We start from the raw sequence: 20,098 nt of genomic DNA on the forward strand, positions 1-20,098 counted from the left end.
AGTTAAAAGTATAAAGCGCAAGATGTGCAAGAGAACCAGCCTTCGTATACGGTGCAAGGCGGGTGATGAAGCCCAATAATGCAAAACGCTTACAGAAGAGAAAAGCGGGTTAGCACGCTGCCGATTGCACGGAACGGGATTAATAAAACGGTGTCGGTATACCACAGTGCAAAGACGAGAGACAGATTCCACTAGTGTTAGTTTCTGCGGCGGGATTAGAGCTCCCCCAGCACGATGTCCGCTGGCGACACAAGGAGTTAAGCCTACGTTAGTGAGCCGCAGTCACATCTACTTCTGTACTAACGGGGCGACGTGGTCACATACAGGCCATACTGTACAAACTGGTATTTCCTTATATACTGTCCTAATGCCAGTAATCATTTTCTTCATTAAAATCATATACACAGGATGTATTTAACCGTTAGCTCAGTTCCTTCAAATTTTATACATATTTACGTTCTGTTAACAAATGTAAAGGATAAAAGTGGCAAAAAAGTGACGTAAAGCTACGAGCACGAGAATGAATGGATCCTTTCCCTGTGCAAGTTGTACGCTCCCGCGCCAGCCCGCCCCAGCACACCACACCACAGGGAATTCTTTCAACAAAAGCACATTGTTACAGAGCCCCTTGCTACCGTCGGATGTCATTTCACAGCAAAAACTTATCCTTTACTATGGACAGCTCTAAACAGTTATTAGAGGTGGGGAAGAAAGGCCAAAGAACCGTAAAATTAAACCGTACAAGACAAAGCCCTGCGAAAGTGTAAAATCATGAGTCCAGCATCAGTGCTCAGTTTAAATTATGTATCGGTGACACTATCACAAGGACAATCAAGGAAAAAAAAAAAACTTCTAGATTTACCATGCAGGAGAGGTTTTATTACTCTACTTGCCTTTGATAACCTGATTACATCTAAAGTTGTTTAGCAGTTTAGTACTGTGTTAAACTTGTCTCAGAGTTTTAATTAAACCCAATAAGATGTACAGAAGACAGGGAAGCAGTCAAAAGCACCGCTTCCAGCGGACAGAGGTGAAAGGTCAGAAATGGAGCCACGGAACAGAGGTCACTAGCAGCCACAGCCTTCTCTCTGGGGCTGGGGTTCGCTGGTTAGTCGCCCCCCCTGCGGAGCTGACGGTTTGTGCTGTACGCCCGATTCTGCCGCATTCAGATCCAGGCTTCCGTCTTGGATGTTCTGGTAGATTTTCTTGGCAGCCTCCAGGAACGCATCCTCAACGTTCTCCCCACTACGAAGAGAGCGGCGGGAGTTATTTAGGCTATGCTTCAGCAAAGCAACGCGGGCTACGGGGGCGGCTGGCCAGGCGCCCTTGCCAGGATTTGACAGGTCACCAAGTAGAAGCAGGCGCCACCCTGCCCTCACATGCAGGAGCAGCTCAGAGTACCGAAAGCAGACATACCATGTCGTCAGACAACCTACCCCTGGGACCCCCTTTGATAAGGCACTTCACCCCTAGCCATTCAATCCATGGGACTAGCCCGGAATAAAAAAAATACATGCCAAAACGCTGAGGAGCAAAAATAAGCTAAGGCACTGAGCCACATGCACAGAGCAGTTTTGAAAGAGGCTTAAAGACAGGGGAGCTACTATTGATCAATCAAAACCTTTTTGTTAAAAGGTTCCACGAAGACAGGAGCCAGTTGGAACCGCATTCACTGGCATCACTGGGGGCCCAATCCCTCGCATCCCGCCAGGCTCCCCCGCCGGCCACAGTACGGCACGGCGAGTCTTCTCGGTGACCGCCGGGAACGGCTGTTCACTACAGAACTCACTCGCAGCGCGAAACGTCCGACAGAAGGAACGTCTAGGTGGGAACCACGCTTACCCACACATACACGTTCTATGCTCAAATGAGTTCATCTGAATTCAACAAGTCTTTGCCTGAAATACAGCGAGAGGTCTAATTTCCCAGTTACCTTTAAGTCAAAGCCGACACGATTGAAACCGCTATACATACCTTGCCCTCTAAGAGAAGTCAAAAATGGTTTGGGTTTTTTTTGCGCTTGTAAAACCCCGCTATACCCGAACCCTATGGCTGCACTTAGTCATAACCAATATATTCCTCTTAAACAGATCACATCTGAATCATTACTCTAGACAAAAGTAACTTACGTTTTTGCACTTGCTTCAAGGAACAATAAACCTGTTCAGAAACAGAGGTTTAACAGTCAATGCATAATGTACTTCAAACAGCCCCAAGTCAGCCACATTATGACCTTCAGATTACATGCAAGACTATTTTAGTACTGAACGGTACTCTGTGACTAAGTTAAGGCATCAGTTCACAAGCTGATTTCTAGAACTAAGCACAGTTAGAGTTAAGCCACACTATCTGAGGCACAGTAGAAGTTTGTACATATAATTACATTCCTTTGGAAGCATCAGCTTGCGGCTATCAATGCCGAGGATTCACTTTAACATCGCTATCTTGTAGAAAATGTAACAGCTCAAGAGAAAAAACACACCATTTTCTTCAGCAAATTGTTTGGCTTCTTCATATGTAACATCCCTCTGTGCTTCCAGATCTGCTTTATTTCCTATGAGGATTATCACCTAGTTCAGAAGAGAGAAAATCAGTCTGGGAAAAAGGTTATTAGCTTTTTCACTACCACCCTCATTATTAATAAGACAAAAAACCCAAAAGGAAACATGCAGAAAAGTTTAACTGCGAAAGCCATGCGTCTTCAGGAAAGCGCTGCTCTGGCAGCGCCCCCTCTGCAAAGGCAGGAACAGCATCTCCAGCGGTCGCTTTCAAATGCTTTAGGCTGTTCTCATGAGATGAGGTCCTAAAAAGCAGCAGTCCTGCTCTTTATTCACCAGCTGTACTCTGAACCACTTCTTGATTTGTTTAATCATCTGCTAATCCAGCCAGCATCTTTAAAAGTTTTCTTTCATCACAGCAGAGTCTTCCCGTGAGCTTGGTGCTGAAGTATTTGAGGGACATTGAGAAAAAGCCTGAAGGACAACAGCTTTGTGGTATGGCCAAAGAGACACAGAAGAACCTTCCTCCCCCGTCCCTCCAGGGGACTTGGTCAGCTTTTGCTGAAGATCCAATTTATATTCCAATCTAAGATGAGATAGCATTCACCTCATTACTACCACAAAGCAAGAAGAAGTAGTAACAAAAGGTAAAGTTCGTCCATAGTTAATCACAATTTTGTCCCCAACTGCTGAAAACAGGCCCCTGAAAGGCAAGTGGCACAACTGGACTTTTAGAAGAAACCACTGCTTTCCTGCACAGGAGCCTACACTTTTGCTGCAGTTGCAGTACGGGAAGAGAGTCCCTGGTACGCTGCAAAATGGGGACATCGGGACGACTCAGAGCTAAGTCACTGAGAAAACACAGGCAGCTTATTTCAGAGAACACTGCTCCCGCTGCAGATGCTTTGGCCTAAGCCTTCCACCTCTTCCTTAGAGATAAGCAATCTTGCTTTCAAGCTAAATAAAGTCCAACTTACAGTATTTGGATTGGTGAGGTTCCTTGCATCTGTCAGCCAGCTGCTTAAGTGATTATACGTACTTCTTCTGCAAAGAATCAAGTGGGTACAGTTTTAGCTATGGTATTTTTTAAAATATGCAAGTGCCAACAGCATCGTGAGCATCCATTAAACACACTAACTTCTGTCATCCCTATTCTTCTCCCCAACCTCAAGAAAGACAAAGCAGCAGCATCTTCTTTGGGCTCAGACCAAGGTTTCAACAAGTCAGCTTTAAACCCACAGAGCAACTCTTACCACACGGGTGGAAGGACAGACCAACTCGCACTTCTGGGCTGCGGTGGTTTTACTGTCCTCACAAGGACAACGTTTATATTGTTTTGTACAGAACACATTAAAGGATTTCCTGTCAAATACTCTTACGGAACACTGTACAGTAGAATAGCACTTTGGTAACAAACAGCGCATAAGATTATTTATGTTCTACTCAAGATTTCAGCAAACAGGAGAGATACCTATATACGCAGAAAGAGAGAGGTGCTTAAAGAATATCAAGAAAGCCCCAGAGAAAGATGGGAGACGTGAAAGAAAAAGTATTTCACGTTGCACATCTGATCAATTATTCTTTTAGCAGCATCTTTAATCTTCATCTATAAAAGGAAGACAGGAAAGCTCCTCTGCAGTCTCGTTTTGTTGGAGGACTAGCCCGTGAAGAGGCACAGAAGTCACACTTCTCCAGTGCTCTCGATCTGTACAGAGTCTGTTAGGCATGTTTACAGAGCCCACTGCAACAGAGGTAATGTCCTGTCCTGTGCCTACTCTCAGAATATTCCTACCAGGTAAGCAGCAGGATCCATTGCCTCCCAGGAAGAGAGAAACCCATGTACCAAAGAGTAGATTTTAAGGGCAAAGCCTGTTCCTTAAACAACTTCAACATGGGCAGGCAAGGCCTGAAATGGCAAGATCCTCAGGTCTGTCAGCAGGGAAGTTCTCCAAGAAAAGCAGCTCTCATAATTCCCTATGTTTCATTTTCAGCTCTTTAAATACTTAAAGTATTTATCTAAAGAATTGTGGTAAGCTTCATACAACAGGATACAGTTCCATCTGGACAGAGACAGAGGCCTTTAAATCTAAGTCAAGGGGACAGACAAGACAGCAGAGAGGTATCCAAACGCTTGTCAAGCACGCAGAGCTGCCATACAGGATGCACCAGCCAACGGCACCTTACCTGGTGATGTCGTAGACCATGAGAGCTCCCGCTGCTCCTCTGTAGTAGCTTCGTGTGACAGCCCTGAATCTCTCTTGTCCTGCTGTATCCCAAATCTGTAGTTTAATTTTTTGGCCACTAACTTCAATTATTCTTGTGCCAAATTCAACACCAATTGTGTGGGGACAGTCCGCCATAACTGTCATGGAAAATAAGAGCAAAGATCAGATCTTTGTAGTACAAGGTCTCCTTGCTACAAGGATATTACTATCACCAGTTTTCAGTTATCTTTACTAGACTTTCAGTCTCTAAGAAAGCATTTTTATAGCTACAGTACCCAAACTGTAAGACTTAACCAGAAATAAAGTTAATTATTTCCTGAACTGCCGTTAGTTTTAAAAATAGTTATAAAATTCCTTGCCTTCTCTGCTGCATGTATACTGATGCTGTTTGGCCATATATACCAGAAGGTATCAAGTCAGTTGATTCTCAGTCTATCCTTGCAGAAACGGTTAACTATTTTAATGCAGTAGGAAAAGATAACTTTTAGGGAATTACCAAGATACAGTTAAAACAGCTTCAAAAACAAATATCCAAGTTGTTTCAGACAGGGTAATAGCATGGCTGTCCACAGGACAAAGCCAGTTTCATAATAGCTATCAACACAGCAAATCAAAACCACATCTTCCTAGTTATAATAAACTCCTCTTAATAAGCTCATCTTTAAGAACGATCAAGAAAATACAGAAAGGACGAGTACCTATTCAAGCTATCTACAGTTAGTGACAGTCTGGTAGGTGTTTGGTATGTTAGTTTGTTCAGCTGTACTGCTTCGGCTTAACGCTGACAAACTAAGAACAAGACACAGCCCTGTCAAGAATTTGACCATATGCACAGCAGCATTTGAACAATTGGCTGATATTGGATTTTAATTAAAAGCAACAGTTTTTAAAAAAATCCTACTTCTACTAGAACACAGGAATATTCTAAACTGCAGCTCCTACCCACTTATTGCCACATCTCAAGCAGCGCGTGGTAAAGACTAACTTTGTACTAATAAATACCTACGGACTTATCCATCGAGCGTGAGCTTCATGGAAAGTTCCTAAGAGCTAACAGCCGCTGCAAACTCCAATGCGACACACGTTATTAAGAAGAACTGAATCTAATTCTTGATTAGTCATGATAGCATACATGACAAAACGTTACAGTTGAGACAGACTACAGTAAGCCTTAAACACCATCACACAGGGCAGTCCAAGTGTCATGCGTCACAGCAGCTACAGAGAATGACAGTGCTACTTAAGTCTGCAAACAGAATCAAAGAAAAATGAATCTTTTTTTCTTTTTGAAGTGCTTAAAAGCACTAAAAAACTCTACTGTTTGTGTTTGAGCTCCACTGAAAACATGCAGATTTCAGACAAGAAATTTCACTTTATTCCGTATCAAAATTCCCCAGAAAAGCTGTAAAAATAGCCACAGTCTTCCCACTCATCACAGGCAGGACTAACTGAAGCAGCAGTTTTGCCGTTACTACATCAACATTTTGTTTCTACATCTGCAGGAGTCAAAACAAAAATCTGACCAAGTACAGTACAAACCCATACTGATTAAGACAGACACCACATCAAGCTCATGCATGATGGAAGCAGAGAGGCAGGAAGAGAGGAATGAAGCATACCAATTAGAATAAATATTGTGAATCGAAATACTCACACTTCTTTTCTGTAAATTGATGAAGCAAACAGGACTTTCCTACACCCATGTCCCCTGTTACAGAAAGAATAGTTAAGGCTGACACCACATCATTGTCGCAACAAGCACATTTTCTTCATCCCACACAACAAATGGTACAGAGACAGGCAGCCATTTCTTTCTCAGGTCTAGTGGGCAACATTCTATACCTGGCTACAGTCCTTAAATTTATCAACTTTTACACTATAGTTTTGGTAACAGGCACAGGGTTGCAAGCAAGGGTGGAGCAGAAGACTCAGAAGTTAATCTGTATTACTGATTTTACAACTGTATTTCACAAGGTTATGAGAAGCAGAGCTGTAAGGAACCGAAATGTAAAATACGCCTTTAGAGTGTTTGTCCTGCTCCTGTCTTACTTGCAATTACTGGTAAGGACATCGAAAAATACTGAAAACCAACCAGAACACACGAAGAAATTGCTTCACTTCCACCGATCCACTTACACAATGCCAATAGCGAGAAATAGCAAGATCTTTTAAGAACCAACTTTTCCGCAGGCTGAGGCTGTCACAGCAGCCTGACTTACAAACCATTACAGTAAGACTGCAGATCACCGACACCTACACAGGATCATTAAGAATTAAACAATTAACAGCAAGACCAGTTCTTCCAGGATAGTAATAAATGCAACCAAGTCCCAAGGAAGCTGCAGCTAAAACATTTAAACATAAAAATATAGCCTGACAGAAGCTTATAAGCCCGTCTAAAGCAACAGATTCCAATTAGCACTTGTGTCTCCAACATAGATTCTAAAACCTTTGAGACTAATGATGCAGCGGCAGGCAAAGGGCTAGAGTAAACCCGAATCAACGCAACATCCCAGTTGCAGGGATTCTCATTACAGTTTTTCCCCATTTCCAATGGATTTAGCCATTTTTCTAAATATAAACTTGATTTAGGGAGAAAGGGACCACATGCACATGTTTTTAGAACGCCTTTTTTTCTAGTGCTGTGCAGAGGCCTAAGCATTATGGCCCTAACAGTGAAGATATTCAAGAATACTGAAGTACGTCAAGAAGAACAGTTACTTTTAACAGTAACTCAGCAATAAAGTAAACTCAATACAGGCACTGGTACTTGCCCTTGTACCACAAAAGCGACATTTGCCTTTATATTGTCAGCTGCTAAAGCTTTAGAGTAAGCGTGGTGATCTGTGAGGGACTGAGGCTGGATAAGTAACTACTGAAAGAATCACTACTATATAGCAAGTAGCACACAACAGAAGTCAGCAATAGTACAGCCACGGGGTTTGTAGGCAGGCTGTCATGCACATACACATTGACATCAACAGGTACGTGCCCAGTGATACTTACCAATAATGATGTACTTAAAGATGTAGGAATAGTTGTAAGGTGCAGTTGCCATTGTGGCACTAAAACAAAAAATAGAACACATCAGAACTGCTACTTGTTCACCCAGCTCAACCCAATTCATCCAATTTAGTTCATATAAGCAAACAAAACCCCCTTCCTCTCCCCCCCCCCAACTCTCCTTTCACTCACAGTTCAAGTTTCTGTGTACTTCCCCACAGTCACTGAATTAGTGCCAGAGACACCCAGCAAAACTCCCATATTATTTGCTCTGAACCCCTGTCAGTAAGGCCTCTAAGTAGAAACGTGCTCTGCGTAGTATTGATACGCAGTCAATTTTATGCAGAAAGACTTAAGGCTGTTGAAAAGCTCCAGTAGCTTCTTGCTTCGTATAGAGTCAGCGAGTGGACCAGCACTCGCTAGCCAAATAGCTGATACATGAACTGAAAATAAAATCTGACTCCAAAAGAAAAATCTGAAGAGGTTTAACAAAACCAGCAATGGGAACTATTACCTCACACTTGAGACTTGCAACAGGAACAAAGGAAACAGGGCGGCTTGCAGCAAACAGCTAAGAATTACTTAAAAAGACAGCCCAAGATGCTGCAGTAGCCATAACCGGGGTCTGGACTGCTACATGCCCATGTCAGAAAAGCAGTACAAGCCACAAATCAGATGTTCAGGAAGTTAGTTAACATCTCTGTGGCTTTGTCAGCACAGTAGCAGTTTCTCTTTTTTTTTTGTTTTTGTTTTTCTTAAATACACCACACTGATCTAGTAAGATTTACACCCTAATCTACGGTCTATAGTGGATTTAAGTGATAGTCAAAATTAGATTGGGGTAAGTACTTCCAGTATTCTACAGTTTTGCTATGCTTTCCGAGATGTAGGAGGAATTAGAACTGGCTTCAGCTGTGTAAACCTGCAAGGGGTAACAGCTGACTTACAACCAATACATCAGTTAACCAGGATTACAAGTCTATGCAGCCCCAATATTGCCAGTTAACATACAGGATGCAAAATGCCTGCTTTTGTCCCAGGTTTTAAGTCAAACCAGATACAGTGTGATGAGTTAAGCAAGTGGAAGATTTCTACTAGGAATTCACCATTTCCTTTCCTGCTCCTGCATGGCAGATAGCCAGCCATCAGAAAAACATGGTACTTTTTATAAAGAACATTGCTTTAGCCTAGAAAGATTTTCATGCAGTCATGTGCTATCCACATGACAAATGAAACCAGTACAGTAAAGAAAGAAAAACGCAGGAAAGCTTACAAGCCTGTAACTTTTTTTAAAGCAAATTGTTTCCTCAACCACAATTAATCCATAACAGTGAACCGTAGTCATAAGAAGGAAGGTGCCTAACAAATCTCATTCACAGTACAGAGCCAACAGCCACTGCTTCACACAGCAGAGGTTTAAAGCAAACGCTCTTATCTAGACCTTGGAGGGGGAACAACTCCAACAGGCAGTTAAGAAGGGTTTACTGTGTGCCAGTCGCTGATCCGCACCTTGCCTTTCCTTCATGCTTGGCTCGTGACATGGAAACTCTCAAGTCCTTATACCCCGAGCAGTATGCAAAGCATCTACGCTAAGTCCTATGTACACACACACGCAGTTACATTAAACCAAGTTTAATCCAAGATAGTAAACAAAAGACAATTTTGGACAGTAACTCTTGTACGTGTTGGCAAGACAGAATCCCACAGCAAGTGCTGCACAGGCTCCAAGAACAGTAATTTCAATCAAGAAAATTTTAGAAGAAACTCTTCTGCTGTAGTAGAGGGGAATCTCATGCAGCCATCCCACACCACCTTTGTCCTCGTCAGTCTCTGGCAAATCACCGCTCAGCGGACAGACCACTTCTCCTCACCATACTGGGTAAGAATTCACAGCCATGACTGAAATATGCACTGCCCTTTACCAAACATGCCAGAAACTTTACTGCCTCATTTCCTGGAAGTGGAAGATTCCAGAGTTTAGTATCAGCTTCAATACGTGCACTGATTATTTTCAACATAAGCAAATAGAGACAAGTAACTGCTCCATATAGAGTTCAAAATTAACGTGTCATTGTGGAAACATTCAATACTTCACGTTTTCTGAACACATCTTCACACACAACGTTCTTCCTCTTCTCCAGCAGGTCCCAATAGCAGTAATATTCAAACCAAGCATCTTCTGATCCAACCCCCTGGTTCTTACAGGATACTTAACTTGCCATTTGCTTCCCAAGTAAAGCTAGGGGGACTATTCATGGCTCAATTCAGTTTGACAGCAGAACAGGTTAAACTGGAGGATTACAAGGTATGCAAGTAAAAAAAAAAAAAAAGCTGGAAGAGGCCCATTTGTATGTGCAAGTACTTCAGGAGGATAGCATGAACTGCACTATTTTCCACAGAAAACAGGTGGGTGCTACAGCCACAACAGAGAAGGCGAAGACAGCGAGAGCACTCATATGCATCTAGTTTGAGAGCTCTTTGGCACGTTCTGCGGATGGCAGTATCCAGTAACTTGCGCTGTTTTTAAAAAAAAAATAAAAATCAGCATCAAACTCCCAGATAGGGAACCACTCACGTGGCTATGAAGTCTGTCCTGCAGAAACGTAGGTGACCCTCTCTTCCTTCAGAATTCCAGCTCGCTAAGGAATGCCAAGTACCCAGAAATACTCAAAGAAGTTTCATGTTTCTGAGCACACGACTTTGCAATATTCCTGCATATAACGAGCGAGGGGAACACGTCTGACTAACCAAGCTCGTAAGCAGCATCACTGGAAGGTGAGGAAAGCTTTTTTTTTTTTAAGAATAGACAAGCTGGGAACTCTGTGCAGGCTATATCACAAACTGCATTTGAAATGAGTCTCTTAACTAGAATCTTTACTGATAAATATACATCTCTTTCTATTTGACAGACTCATTTTGCTTTCTAAGGTATGTCAATTTTCATTATACTCTTTAAGTAAAGAAGTCTACCCATGCTACTTCAATACAGAAGAAACTCACTGCTTTGCAACACATACATCAAAATCAGTCCCCGCTTCAAAATAAGAATGAAAAAACCAAATTCTGTGCTTGGCAACAAAGTCTGCTAAGAAATGGGTGGGAAGGGAGGACTAACTTCAACTACATCTCATTGTTAAAACTTCACCCTCATTCTTACAGTGACATTAGGCCCCTAAAGGGGGTGAGAGATACCACACCCCACTGCATACAGCCAGGCTTAGCACACTCTCTCCACAGCTTAAAGAAACAGATTATTAATAGCAATACCAATAAATTCACTCATACGATGAGTCTAGACCTTCTCTCAAGTCCCAGAGAGTTGCTGGAGAAGTTATTGTGTCTGATGGACATAGGTACTGAAAGCTTGCAGAAACACAGACACTAAATTTAAACACAATTTCTGGATTTAACTGAAAAAAAAAAAAAAAAAAGCAACACTTTGGTATTACATTTATTCCAAGTGTCACGTTACAGAAAAGATTCTGAAACACTCAAAATTATTACTAAAGGTCAGGAATCTTTTCTGGAACACAGATTACTTCCTTAAAAAAAAAAAAAAAAACCACAACCACACAACAAACTTTTAAACCACTCAAATTCCAATAAGGATAAGCAGGAATCCAAAATGTAATTAGATCTTGGAATAAAACTGATATTCCAGAAGGACTCTGTGCTGAAGGGGAAAAATAAATGCAACAAACTCAACACAGAAGTCACAGCAAGAATTCAGCCTTAGAAAACTTACAATCTCAGCATTTACTACAAATGAAAGAAGGAAGTCTAGACAAGAGTAGGGCACAACAGGATTCAGTAAAAACAAAAAATATTAACTACATGTTAATGCAAGGCGTTAATACATGTTGATAGCATCAGCCATCTGCAGAAACTGAGTTCTACCTCCACTTCACAGCCCTCTGTTCCAGACATGCGAGTCTTAATAAACCCAGTACAGGGGTTTGGGGTTTTCCCCTTGGGAGAGCAGGGGGCAAGAACTGCAGGGCTGAGAAAGCTGCACATAAGTATACGCAACTTACCTTCAGCCACTGTTGACATTATACAATATGACATCAAAGTTAACCAACCGTGAATTTACAGTTAAAGAGAAAATAAAAGAAGTTTAGCCTGCAATCTTGGTCTACCTGCCATCTTTCTTCCAGGAAAGTCTGCCAACTTAGAAAAAGCTTTAGCTCCCTGTTCAGAGGTAACACTTCCCCGGAGTTTAGAGCATTATTTCAGGATGGCAACTAGCCAGAAAGTCATGCTTCACTATACACAGATTGCTGCTAGTTTCAAGCCTGTACAATTAATTACCATGTTACAGTTAGGACTAGAAATTTTACAGTGAATAGTGTCACCATAATCCATTTTCCATGTATCAGCTTCTCCCTTAGAGGCTTCTTTTTATTTATAAAAAGTTAAAGATGACCTTAATGAGATACTAGTGACACCTACATTTCCTCCTCTAACCAACAAGCACTACACAGGTATTCTGACATCTCACTGAAGCCTTATTTCAAGTATCAGCATACATCTGTACAAACTGAGATAAGGTTGTTCTAGGCCTATTGCCGTAACATTCTTTATCAGAGTAACATAACCATAAACATCATATCCATACCAGCTTTTGTGAGACCCATGCAGTTCCTTCTAGCTCAACTTGAGGACATTGTCAATTTTAACTCTTCACTGGTTATCATTTGCATAGAGAAATTCCATAGCTTTATGCTCAGCAAGAAGCAGCTATGTTATCGGAAAAGACTAGCAACTGTATGCACAGGTCTTATTAGACACCACATGTGGTTAACACCATCAGCTAGCCAATCCACACAGAGATGATACCTCTGAAAACAGCTATCAGCTTCAAACTCAGGACCGTCTAATTATTCCAGGTTCCCCTTAAAAACATACCACTCTGCAGCCAGAGGACCACTGTTTAGTTAGTCTGAAGCAAGAGGCATTTTGTATGTCATCTGGCCATCCAGGTGTTCTTTCGGTCATTCCTCAAGGATACGCAACAGGAAAGGATCTCACAGTTGAAGTCCAGTTCCCTTCTATAAAAAGTAATGCCATCATATCATTCCTTTCATAAACTGAAACAACTTTTAAAGAGCTGTTAGTTTTTTCATGTGGAAGAAAATATTAGTTGCATACAAGGGGAACTGTATGCAACCAGTAATAACTATTATTTAGAACAGCTTCTAAATCTCTACACAAAATGAATAGGTAGTTACCCTCTTTCCCAGGGCACAACCTTCCTTCTCTTCCCTGCATATTTACTTAGGTGTTAATTAACAGTGAAGACTGAGAAGAGATCAATAATGGGGGGGGCGGCGGGGGGAGAAATGGGGAGAGGTAGAATTGTTTCAATTCATAATTGCACTCTTCCCCGATGAAGACTGTTGTCAAGCACACAAAACAATGCAGTCTAACTGGTACCTTACTTTAGAAGGCTGCTAGAAACACAGTCTGTAATTGCTTCAATTGTGGTCTTCTGTAAAATCACACCATACTGGAAGGTAGTAACAGTTTTGTTATCAATTAATACACCCAAGCAGTGAATTCCCATAAGTCTGTTGTCCATAGCAAGCTATGAGGTCTATTAGAATTAAATTTCAGTGTGGTTCTATGACTTCCACACACCAAGGACTTAGGGCTTCCTAAACATAAAAACACCTCTGCCCTCTTTAAGATGATGGCCCCACAGCCTCCCTGGGCTGTTTGTTTATTTTTGTATGCTTGTCTTTAAAAAGCCCTCTTCTGAGACTGATCCCCGAGGAGTCTCATTAGCAGCCTGCTAGCAGCCCACTACTTTCTCTCACATGTATCTCACAACATCACATCACTTGTTGCTGGCCAGTTCCTTGCTCATTCTTCAGCTCTTCTAGAGTCATCCTCTCTAGCTTTCCCCATTTGGATTTCATGAAAGCATCTGATTAGCCCAAGACAGTACATTTGGCTGACCTTTGATCAGACAGCAACCCAGCAAGCTTCTTATGATCTGCTGTTTAAGATCACTTCACATTTCCCTATCATTTTCATGTCCAGTTATTCTTTCTCTGAAAGCACACAAGGCCTGCGTGCTACTGGGCTCAGACTAACAAGCTTGCAGCTGTGCCGAGCCCCATTTCAAGCTGTTCTTGAAGAAATGCATTTGCTGTATTCTTTAATCATGTAAAACGCCTTAACTCAACCTGAGGCCTAGTAAGTATTTCTAAAGACTTCACAGGCCTTCACTTCTCTTCCTATATGAGAACTTGGACTACTTATTTTTAAATCAAGGCTATGTATCATGCTATCTTCACTTTTTGATCTTCCTCAACTGCTATCCAGTCATACACACACTGTGTTGGTTATCCTTTTAATGGTTTCACATCCTGCTCCATCAAGTTCCTCCATTTTGTTTCCTAAACTTCCTGCATTTATATGCACACACCTAATTTCTTACTAACCACACCCTAGCACCATAGCTAAATTAAACATTGCATACCTGTCCTCATCAGTAAGAGCACTTTCTCCGATGTCCATTCTCTCAGCCATAGTTCTTTATCCATTTGAATATCCTCATTTATCCTATTTTCCTCTTCCTATAAGAGAGAGTCTAACCTGTAGCACATGTCTGCGTTGGTAGCAGGAGAATCAAGTTCCAGAGGTATCAGGTAAGCTTAGAGACAGTATATACAGAAACCAGAAGATCCGTGTTGTCAGTCTAACAAATCAGAACAATATGCAACTCTGGAGTCACCGCCTTGGAAAACACAAGAAGCCACAAAGCCATTTTAGAACAAAATTAAGTAAGGTCTACCTCCTTTGTTGCAGAAAGATACAGCAAAGTGAGAAACAATCATAAGCAGGTTCCATTAGATGCACGGGAATAAGCAAGTAGTTTTGAAAGATCCATTTACATTTTAAATCCTAGTACCTCCAGTATAACAGGTTTGTTTCAAACTGCTGTCCTTCACAGCAGCTTTTCTTTTTTTTTTTTGTTATTCATGAAAAGGAAAATAGGAGCTTCTTCCTTCAACTCAGATTTATGTCATTTCAAATCCCTACAGGAAGCTAGCAAATTCCTTTTTAATCCATATTAAACTATGTGCTATTTAGTTATTAAGTCCCCCAGGGTTGACATTTTCTTCCCATTCCTGAGCAACGCCCAAGCATGAGAGACCCTCAGTCCATGCTAACACCTAGCTACTGGAAGAGTTAGACTTCTGACTTGGGGCTTGAAATGATTTAGGATACAGACAACCTGAGTAAGTCTTGTTCGCAAAGGAATACTTTTACCTCTGAGAAAAGATGTCATACAATATCGAACCACCCTGTTTCACAGACCTAGAAAGCAAAGTCCACATCAAGTAACCTCCAGAGCAATAGAGCCGTTGCCAGAGAGACCCCAATGCAGACAGACACCTTTTCCTGGCTTTACTGCAAGGATAATTCAGTACAATTTTAATTCAAGACAAAGCTATCCACAGATGATACAGAAACCTTAAGCGTGTACTGCAAACAGGAAACAGACAACTAGGTGAAAGAACAGAACTTCATTCTTCTGTTTAGTCCAAATAAGCATTGACAAAAGAAAACAGAAAACAAGTCTAGAATACTTTCGTCGCTTTCTCGACTAGGAAGTGGCATTCCCCTCAGCACCCATGAAAATTATTTTTCTGTCGAAGTTCACGACAGCACGGGTAAGCGTAAGGATCAAGAGTACAGATAACACCGCACACCGGCCACATACCCAGTATAATACATACACGCAGTAAAAATCCTACGTGCAACTGCAACAATTAGTAAGGGGCACGTATAGATACCCATACACCGCATGTGCACGAGTGCTTGATGGTGGCGTGGTGCACAGGGGGTGTGCAGTGCAGAGGAGGAACGGGAGGCGGTGGCGACAAACAGTGCAGCAGCGGCCTAGCTGCTGCCCAGCCGGCCTCACCCTCCTCGGCCCCAGACGGACCGGCGGCCGCCTCCCCTTTCTGCCCGCCGCCGCCGGGAGCGAGGGCGGCCAGCCCTGCCGAGGCCGGGGCCCTGCCCGCACCGCCCCGGGAGGCGGGCAGCGGCGCTCCGAGGGGAGCGCGGCCCCGAGCAGGCCCCGGCTCCGGGCATCAGCGGGAAGCGTCACCGCCCGGGCCGGGTGGCGGCCGGGAGCCCGCCCCGGCCTGCCGGCGAGAGGGCGGCGCGCCCGCCCGAGCGGAGCCCGCCGGCGGCCAGGCACCGGCGCGAGGCCTAGGGCCGTAGGCCCGGCCGGGCGGAGGGGCGCCCCTCCCCGCCTCCTCCGTACCTGGGCTCGGGGAGCGGGTGGCTGTGCAGCGTGGCTCTGTCGGCGGCAGCCCGGTCCCCCCTGCGGGCACTGCAGCGTTCTGCCTCGGGCTGGGCAAGGGCCGGGCCGGGTCTCCGCCTCTCTCCGGGGCTCCCTCAGGCTCGGCTCCGCTGGCTCCACTCCTCCCCCATCACCCCCCTTATCCAAGATGGCGGCGCCCCTCGCACGGGGTTTCCCCTCCCACTCTCGACGGGCGCCGGGGCTGCACAAAGGTGGGCGCGAGAGGCCGCGCCGGAACCAATCGCGGAGGCCGCGCGCCGCAGCCGCCCCGCCTCCCCGCCGGCGTGAGGGGCGGGACGGGGCGGGGCGGGGCGGGGCGCGAGGCGGCCGCGCGCCCGCGCTCCCCGTGCCTGGGCGCGCGCCGAGGGGCGGGCGGGAAAGCGGCGGGCGGGGCGGGCGCGCGCGCCCCCTGAGGCGGCGCCTCCTCCTCCCCGCGCGCTGCTGAGGGCGGCCCCGGGCGGCGGCTGAGGCGGCTCGGCCCGCAGCGAGGGGCGGTCCCCGGCTGAGGCCGCGGCCGCGGGTCGGGTCGGGTAGGCGGGTGAAGGCGCTAGCACGGAAGGAAACCCCGGCTTTCCCAGCTTTTCATGGTGGAGAAGTGAGGTGATCCGCCCGGCAAACCCCAGCCCGCCAGAAAACCGTTCTGCCCCTTGGCCTGCCATGTTCCCGCTTCGGAAGTCACCGCTGCAGCTGCCTCCAAATTGTTAGAATTATCTTCCAATTTCTGTGTTCAGATAACGTCTAGAACCAAGAACATTAATAAAGTAGACTCCAAAGATACCTCACACAAAGACGCCAAGATATTTCACACGCTATCTAGAAGGATTGCGCCCATGTTCCCTGTCCCGCCTCAGAATCCCGACAAAGCCGGTGTCCTCTGACACGGAGATCTCCCTCGCCATCGCTGAGGCACCGTTATTTGTTCCGGGGAAGGTACGCAGAGGAAGAGCCTGGCAAGGTACAGGCACCCAGCACATTCATGCTCCACCATAGTCCAGTATCCAAAATCTCGAAGGAACTGCAGAGAGCTCTGTTTCCAGTTTCCAGTAAAATTAATATTATATCTCGTTTCTTTTACAACGTCCTGTGAAACGCTCTAACCAGTTTGTTAGTTTTGGCTTTGATTTTTTTTTTTAAATGGGCTTTTTAAACACTTGAGGCAGGCAATACTAAAGATACAAGATGCTGCACGAATCTCACAGCTCATGGGATTAAAAAAAATTCAGTGGTTCAGGAGATGAAAAAAATGTAATAAAAGTAACATTATGAAGGATTCTATGTATCTCCAATTCAATAAATTTACCCAAATTCTCAGCTCAACATACAAACTTTCATTACATGAAGACAGGACTTATAGAAACATTTAATGAGTTCAGGCATTCCAAATTAAGACTCCTGGTACTGCAGATTAATATTCAGATTTTCACTCTTATATTGTGTTCAACGGAAGCTCCTTTGAGATTGGTTTTTTGGAAAGCTTTAGGGCCTACAAACCTGTTAAAGGTAGTTACATCTCTATTTAAGGAGAAATTACTACAAGAGCTGCTAGAGGGCAGCCACACGGTGCGTTTTCAGTGAAATGATTTATGCTTTTGAGAAAGAACAGGGTGCTTCGTCAGCTTTAGTGCCACAAAAGCCAAGAGCTTCAATTAAAGCAAGTGGAGGGATTCTACTTATTTTAGAATTGAGAGTTGATTAGGGCTTAAGTGTGATTGAAAAGAGGTAATGGTTCTTCCTGCCCAAATACCTGTTAGACGTTGAATCTAAATAATGTGATTTCCTCTCCTAACAGACTGCTAGAGGACAACGAGGATTTTACTTCAGTCCCACACGTTCTGGAAAGCATCAAATTCTGTTGTGTATCAGTGCCCAAGATTCAAATTGTCCCTTTCCATAAGGCAGCATGCCGCTGATACTAATATTCCTAGGGAAATATCTTTCCAGAACGGGCATTTTCCATCTCCATTACTATGACTTTACTAATTCCATTTTCTGAGCGTAGCAATGCACAGGGAATCCTCTGCTGTCTGCGGTGACTGCTTGCCATGAATCACCCACCCCCTACCAGGGAGGCACTGGATGCTGCACTCCACGTCGTCTGGGCAGAAGCCTCTTACAGAGGGTGAAAAGCACAGATGAAAAACGATTAGATCTTTTTTTTCATCTACATAATAAATAAATAAATAAATAAATCTCTGAGTAATAAAAAGCAAGGACTCAGCAGAAAGCTATAAAATCTGCTAGCGATCTACTACAGTTGTACGACTACTGTCAGTTATTCTCAGGGTCCTAACTCTTAAACATAACACCGTGCAACAGAACCATTTTCAAGTTTTGCAGTACCTTATATGGAGTGACTTTTACTAGAAAAATAGGTCAAAACAAGTCAGTAAGAATGATTTCCACAAGAGGGAGTCTTTAAACGGAAAATGATCTGACTATTTTGACCCAATTACAGTCTGGTTTTCTGTCTTTAAAAAAATACAGTTCCCTTAAGCACTTGGTATCTCCTCAAATATTGTTCTATTAACACAGACGCTGTAACATTTGCTTAACAGGTTTTAAAATTCAAAATTGTTAAAATATCACACAAAAATCCACGGACTGCTTTTCTATTTGTGGTTCAGTCTTGGTAGAGTTAGTCAAACGGGGTTAGCTTTCCTGGTTTTACAAGACAGAACTCACGAGAGGTGACCATCGCCGCTACCTGCGATGCCCTGGAAGGGAGGACAGACTGCACAGCCGGCAAAGGGCGCAAGGAGCTGATTTGAGTGGGATCTCCTCTTCCAGTGAGAATTCCAGGCGGTCCTGGCCCTTTCACTCTGCAGGCGTACACGCTGCGGCTGGCTTTCCTACGGGGGTTTCGCAACCCCATCACCCGTTCAGAACCGCTTCCCTGATAGAGAAGCAGAACATCGCACATCTTCAGTGACGCTGACAGGACAAGCGCTTCTCCCCTCCAGTGGCCACAGACACATCTTCAGGATTACTCAACAATTCTCAAAATCACTTTAATGCTTGCGGAGAACGTATTTTAATCCTGAGCAGAAATGAAAAACCGTTTTGGAATATAATTACTCTTATTTCTTATCTGCAACGAAGAAAATCAGAAGCCATTACCCAACTATGAGTTAATCTGAAACTCGTATTTCTGTGATCTACTCCTAAACGTATTTTATATAAAACTGTCTTCATTTGTCAGATGGGGTAAAAGGCAACACAGATTTGCTTTAAAGGTTCTGGTTTTGAATCGTTTTGTACGCTTTTATCAAATATTCCCAGAAAGTTTAAAGTACACAAAAGATGTGAGCAAGACAGAAGATTGAGTAACGGCATCTGTATTTCTTCTTTGATTCTTTTATTCTTGTGAGTGCTTGAAAGCCTGCAGCAGTTTTTCAATAACAGTTATTGAGAAAAGGCTGACTTCAGCCTATTCATTCTGAACATCTGGACAGAACCTAAGAACAGTAATTAAAACCCACTAAATTGGTAACAATACCAAATTGCTAGAGACGGAATACTGCCTATCGTCCCACCCTTCTTTGTGGATTTCTGCTAGGCCAATACAGCCTCCTCTTGAAAAGCCTTCTCTACGTGTCTCTTTCTGAAGTCTCTGTCAAGAAAGAGCGGCATCCAAATTTCCTGGTCACATGAGCGTTGCTCTTGGATTTATTTTTTTACCACAAACCCCAGGAAAAGTAAAGACTCAGAGTTAATACAGTTGATAGAAGGTTTGAGGATTCTGTTCTTTTCAAATAAATTACATACAATGATCTATAATATCTGCTTCCTTGTTTTAGAATGCGTCCTGGTAAAATACTTTTTAAATAATGATTAAATTACATGTCAGCGTTTGTGAAGAACGTGGAATAGAACAGCACAGAAAGTTACAGTCATTTGTCATCCAAAGCACTTTCTTTTCACTGAGGACAGCGGTAAGAAGGCTTGCTTTAACCACTCCACTTGGACAGAGACACCTCCAGGCCGGGAAGTTTTGAACCTCACCCAATCTATTCAACCCTTGCCAAAGTCGGCTGTCAGCGACCTCAGCA

At 43.7% G+C, this 20,098-nt stretch overlaps 1 protein-coding gene across 8 annotated transcripts; it reads right to left on the reverse strand.

Moving 5' to 3' along the window:
* Positions 1–436: 436 nt before the first annotated feature.
* Positions 437–16,287, reverse strand: RAB14 (RAB14, member RAS oncogene family). Of its 8 annotated transcripts, none has more exons than XM_087753336.1 (11): positions 16,011–16,279; positions 14,214–14,310; positions 13,168–13,235; positions 12,635–12,777; positions 7,730–7,788; positions 6,378–6,431; positions 4,683–4,860; positions 3,476–3,542; positions 2,483–2,570; positions 2,130–2,160; positions 437–1,245 (listed from the first exon to the last, which is right to left on the reverse strand). In XM_087753336.1, exons 5-11 carry the CDS (start codon positions 7,779–7,781, stop codon positions 1,068–1,070), a joined length of 648 nt encoding a protein of 215 aa, XP_087609462.1. In that variant the 5' UTR covers positions 7,782–7,788; positions 12,635–12,777; positions 13,168–13,235; positions 14,214–14,310; positions 16,011–16,279; the 3' UTR covers positions 437–1,067. The 8 variants fall into 8 exon arrangements, with proteins under 8 accessions (XP_087609462.1, XP_087609461.1, XP_087609466.1 ...); XM_087753335.1 differs by having other exon boundaries at positions 13,163–13,235; XM_087753340.1 differs by lacking the exon at positions 6,378–6,431 and having other exon boundaries at positions 13,163–13,235; positions 16,011–16,287.
* Positions 16,288–20,098: the final 3,811 nt, after the last annotated feature.

This window comes from Nipponia nippon, unplaced genomic scaffold, assembly GCF_047370975.1.
Source record: "Nipponia nippon isolate SJK-2023a ecotype South Korea unplaced genomic scaffold, ASM4737097v1 scaffold_16, whole genome shotgun sequence".
NCBI lineage: Eukaryota > Metazoa > Chordata > Aves > Pelecaniformes > Threskiornithidae > Nipponia > Nipponia nippon.